The sequence below is a fragment of the Helianthus annuus genome, chromosome 10, assembly GCF_002127325.2.
Source record: "Helianthus annuus cultivar XRQ/B chromosome 10, HanXRQr2.0-SUNRISE, whole genome shotgun sequence".
Lineage (NCBI taxonomy): Eukaryota > Viridiplantae > Streptophyta > Magnoliopsida > Asterales > Asteraceae > Helianthus > Helianthus annuus.
The window spans coordinates 131,225,381-131,230,720 of NC_035442.2; the positions used below are offsets into that span (position 1 = coordinate 131,225,381).

At 35.9% G+C, this 5,340-nt stretch overlaps 1 protein-coding gene across 2 annotated transcripts; it reads right to left on the reverse strand.

The window, feature by feature from the left end:
* Nucleotides 1-514: 514 nt before the first annotated feature.
* Nucleotides 515-3,577, reverse strand: LOC110895523 (cyclin-D3-1). Of its 2 annotated transcripts, none has more exons than XM_022142848.2 (4): nt 2,951-3,577; nt 2,482-2,683; nt 2,246-2,376; nt 515-892 (listed from the first exon to the last, which is right to left on the reverse strand). In XM_022142848.2, exons 1-4 carry the CDS (start codon nt 3,458-3,460, stop codon nt 659-661), a joined length of 1,077 nt encoding a protein of 358 aa, XP_021998540.1. In that variant the 5' UTR covers nt 3,461-3,577; the 3' UTR covers nt 515-658. The 2 variants fall into 2 exon arrangements, with proteins under 2 accessions (XP_021998540.1, XP_021998541.1); XM_022142849.2 differs by having other exon boundaries at nt 890-1,019; nt 2,951-3,549.
* Nucleotides 3,578-5,340: the final 1,763 nt, after the last annotated feature.

Below are 5,340 nucleotides of genomic sequence, written 5' to 3' on the forward strand. Positions count from 1 at the left end.
GCGATGGGAAGTTGATACACGAGGTGTATGATTGATGTGTGTGCAGGGGCGTAGCTTTCAAGGGGTCGGGAGGGGCGCCCGACTCTTCGAACTTTTCGCTCAGTAGTGTTATGTATGTACGTTTCGTATAGAATTTTTTTGGTATATACGTTTTCGACCCCCCGGTTTTATAAGAAAAAAAAGTTACTTATATAGAATTTTTAGGTCCAGTGACTCCCGACCCCCGGTGAAAAATTTCAAGCTTCGTCACTGTGTGTGTGCGCGTGTACGTTCGCACGCCCCAGTGTGTATAGGTATGTATGTGTATTTATTTATTCATTTATTGATAATATGATTCAAGTAGAAATAAGCATTGCATTTAACAAAATTGAGGTCTTGTATTCAAGTAAAAGTGAATAGGTGTCAGTAAATTTGAGTATCACATTAAAAAAATAACTCATTTTTATAATTTTCTCTAAATTACATCCTTATATATAACTATTTGAGCTCTCATCTTAATCACTAGAACTTCATAAGCATAAAAAATAACCTCATATCAATATCTTTGTGATGATCACATATCCATTCGTCGTCTATTATTCAAAATGACATGAATCTAGCAAAATTTATCTCATAATAATTAACTGAAAATGCTACTGACCACCACATTATGTACATATCAAGGAATATATGCCACGTCAACAGGCACTTTGCAACTTAGCGAACCATAACCCAACTTTTGTTGTACAATCCCCGTTTTCTTGAGAGGAGGTTGACGATGATAGTGATGGGATGATGATGATGATGAGATGATATGCATGGTTTCATCCTCTTCAAACTTTCGCTTTTTGAGGTTAAAGGAACTTATATGTGATGCCTCCATAATCATCTCATTGCACTCCTTTACTTTCTCCTGCGGAGACCATATGTACAAAGTTTAATTATCTTCAATATGTCACCTACTCTTTTCCTCAAATCTCATAGAGTTTCTTGTAGCTTTATTAGTGCTGTCCAGTAATGCTAGATTTTATTTGACCAAGCTGATTAAGATATGAATTATTATGACAGTTTTCTAAGAAAATATATTATAATAACTTTTTATGGATTACCTTTTTATAATATAAGAAAAGATTTACAAAGACGCATTCGTCCCTTGTTGGAGTATTAAACGAATTTTGGTGATTCCAAATATAGCCATGTATGATCTTATTTGTTTAAATTCCAAAAACAAAAACATATAAGGAACATAAATTAGTCAACCACATTTTTAATAACTTTATATATAGTAATTCTAAGTTCTAACTACCAAATACTATTTCTATTTTTTAATAATGTATAACTTATTAACATAAATGATTATGATAATTGGGAGAGTTCAAGTGAAAACTTCTTCAAAAAAACCTAAAAACACACTATTTTTTTTTTTTTTACATTTTTTGCATGTGAATCTAACATTTTTAAGATACAAAAAAAAACTTTTTTAAAAAAATAAATTAATATTACACATGTGCAACACTACAAAAAAACTAAAATCGTCAACCCCAATCCCCACCCCACCCCTCAAAAACCTTAACCTCCAGCACAAAAAAACCTAAAAACTAACACTAAACACTAAACTTAAGCCCCCAAAAACCTAAACACCACCCTCAAGCCAGTATGAAATATATTTGGGTAATCAGACAGCTATCAACCTAAAACATCCCTGTAACATTTTAATTATCAATGTTATATCTGAATATCCATCATATTACCCACAATGAATAAAATTTTATTAAATTATCATGCAAAGACATTTGAATATTTTTCATTTCACCAGCTTAATGAAGTAATTTTTATTCTCACACTTAGAGATGGACGCTTCCCATTAAGGAAGTAATTTTTATTCTCACACATAGAGTATGTTCAGTACATGGTACTTCATGGGGTGCTACCATTAAAAGTTTAGTTGTTTAAGACCATTAAAATTTAATAAATAAAAAGAAGAAAAAAAAACAAAAAAAAAATTATTTGTTTAAGACCATTAAAATTAAAATAAAATTTAATAAATAAAAAGAAGAAAAAAACAAATGATTTATAGTGGTGCTACCATAGTCAAAGACATAACTCAGTTATCATATACAGAAATCACAGAATCCTCAGTGCTTCAACGACTGTTGTACTATATGCAGATAAAGTTGTGTACTCACTCCAGTAAATTCACACAACAAATATAATTTATAAGTAAGTGCGGGTACTTGGTACAGCCTATAAAGGACAAGAGACAAACCTTTGTGGTTTTGAGTACTTCCAGAAGCTGATTCTGATAGTCAACAGAGTTGAAATAGTCAACTTGATCTATAACATGAAGCATTGCAGCTGTGGCCAATACCGATGGCTGATAACCCACGAATCTTGAATCTTGAATCCAAACAAAACCAACAGAAACATCATAAACTAGTCAAACGTTTGATCGATCATACGTTGTTTGTCAAGATTTTGGTCAAAATGAGTGAAAAAGAATACCTGAAACCAAGAACAGAATAAGATCTTCACATTTCTTGACAAAAATTGAGTGAAGATGAGTCTTTAATCCCAGTCTTCTAACAATATGATCAAGAAATGAGATTGGTGTAACTGGATTCATCTTCCATTCCAGGGCTGACATCATCAAAAGCTCCATTTTTTGTATGTTTTTGGGCTCAAACATGTACTTTGTGTCTTCCACCTGCAAGAAACACAAAACCCTAATTTCATTAAAACAGGAAGCTACTGCTACTAGCTAGTAGCTACTGGCTACTTCTCTCAAGTGGTTAATGATAAGTTGTTAACTACTATAACGTACAACTTGAAAAGCGCATCGTACAACCTATCAATGCAGTACTTGGTGTAGTACTTGAGTGACAAATGAGCACTTCAAAAACTACTGGATAATGAACTAATGATGATATTATGGGCAAATTAGGGTACAAATTTTTATGTATGGGGTACATACTTGAAGATCTAGGAGAGATGGAACTTGAGTTTCTTCAACTTTAGCAGCTAAAGAGAGAGAAGTGACAGCAAGAAGTTGAATCATCCATGGCTTATCTTGCTGGAAGTGAAGGTTTGAAAGAAACCTGTCAAGATAATTGATGGCAAGAATGGCAGTGAGATGTGTGAATCCGAAGTGGGATTTGACTTTAAGGATCCAGTCAACAGCATCTTTGCGAGCAAAGTGGTCAAAAGTGAAAGTAGAATGAAGTGTTTGTAACTGTTCTTTGGTGAAGAGATGGACAAGTTCTTCATCTTCCCAGAAGAAATCTTGGTGGTTTATGGTTGGAGGATGGAGATCTTGTTCATGTTCTTCATTGTGGTCATAGCTCCATGGATGATCTTGCTCTTCACAGTAGAAGAGTGAGTCCAAGAAAGGTGCAGATGAAGGTGAAGAAATGGCCATGGATAGATTAGATTGGACAGAAGAGAAAGAAGATAAAGGGGTAGTTGTTTTCACACAATTATCCATTGGTTCTTCCTCCCCTTTGTCTGTCTACTTTCTCTCTCTTGTATCCATCCAAGAAGATGGAAAGGCTATTCCTACTCCTCAAAAACACAAAAGAAAAGAAAGGTTTTGAGACCGGATGTCACGCTTGTTCTTTTTATATATAACATGTGAGGGTATTATAAAAAGTTAATAGATTAAATAATTTTCCTATTTGTTAGTGTTGATACAACAAAGATATAGCTTGTTATAGTTCGGACGTTCCTCAGCTTCAAGCTTTCGCGTATATGTTAAGATTAACAACACTGTTAGTCTAATCGTAGAAAGGGGTCTCCTACGATCAGCCTCCGATTAGAGAATTAGGGGATGGTTCTTTGAGAGGCAGGGCTGTAAACGAACCGAATGAACACGAACAAGTGTTCGTTCGTTAAGGAAATAAATGTGTTCACGAACGGTTCATGAACACTTACCGAACGAGATTTTATGTTCGTGTTCATTCATTAAGGAAATGATCGTGTTCGCGAACGGTTCACGAACACAAACAAACACTAATAAATTTGGCGAACGCGATGAATAAAGATAGATGGCCCAGTGGCCGAGAGAGTAGCACTCGAACTTGAATCCCTTATTGTGGAATGGAGGTCAATCGTATTCGCCGATGTAAATAATGAGAAATGAAAGGAAATGATAAATAAGGTGAAAGTGGGTTTCCTAGTTTAATTGTTAGGGTAATAAAATACATAAAAGTTTAATAATATAAAAAAGTACAAATAAAATATAAAAAAGTACAAAGATCTTCAATTAAAACACAAACATACGAACATAAACGAACGCAAATCAACGAATGTTCATGAACATGTTCACGAACACGTTCACGAACACCATACTGAACGTTCACGAACACAATCGAACGAACAAGACCACTGTTAATGTTCGTTCATTTAACTAATCGAACGAAATTTCTTGTTCATGTTCGTTCGTTTATTAAACGAACGAACACAAACGAACTTCCGGCCGAACGGTTCACGAACTGTTCGCTGAACGTTCGGTTCGTTTACAGCCCTATTGAGAGGTGATAAATATAGAGAGAGTATTTAGAGTGGAACACCCTTTTATAGGCGGGGCTTTCCGCCAGTGGCAGACACAGAAATTATTTATTGGAGGTGCGAACGTGGGTTTTAACCAATATTTTAAGGGGTGCGGTCGAGATTTTTGCCTATAAAATACACTAAAATTTTCTTTTCAAGGGGCGTGCCCACCCACCCAGGCTATAACCTAGGTCCGCTCCTGCTTTCCGCCCATGAGGTTGCTCATCTTCTACTTTGGATAATACTTATCTCTTTAGAGTTAACTTGTGCAGATGACTTTGCTCTTTTGGTAAAAGTACCAACGTATATATCTCCTAAGAAAGACGTGAGAGTTCCCGAGTGAACTTTATAGATGGGTCTACATATTTACACACCTTAATGCCTATTTACACACCCTTCTAGACGCCTCGTATAGGCCTATACGAGGCGTATAGGGTTGCTTTTCTCGACCAGCTTCTGCACCACGCATAACGTCACATCAGTCACATCAGACGGGGAATCTAGGCCTGTACGAGGGACCAATACGAGGGTACTAAGACGCCTTGTATAGGCCTATACGAGGCGTCTTAGAGACTGATTTGACTATGTGTCTGACATGTGACTTAAAGCAATACGGGGTGTCTAGAGCTATACGAGGCGTCTATATCTCACATAAAGTGCAACATACAGTGCATTCTTGGTCCACCCGAGCATTCAACATTCATTCTGTTTCTTCTTCTATTTCTTCGAAAGAAACTCTTGTTGTTTGCATTTGTGTTCTTATCATCCCGAAGTGTTGAAATGTCATCATACTGGGACGACAACTATGTCTTGGGG

Excerpts from the sequence above, each read along its gene's own strand:
- LOC110895523 (XM_022142848.2), bottom strand. The coding sequence starts at position 3,460 with ATGGATAATTGTGTGAAAACAACTACCCCTTTATCTTCTTTCTCTTCT. Across the intron at positions 2,684-2,950 it reads CATCTCTCCTAGATCTTCAA|GTGGAAGACACAAAGTACAT; the intron begins GTATGTACCCCA and ends TGTTTCTTGCAG. Across the intron at positions 2,377-2,481 it reads TATTCTGTTCTTGGTTTCAG|ATTCAAGATTCGTGGGTTAT; the intron begins GTATTCTTTTTC and ends TTTGGATTCAAG.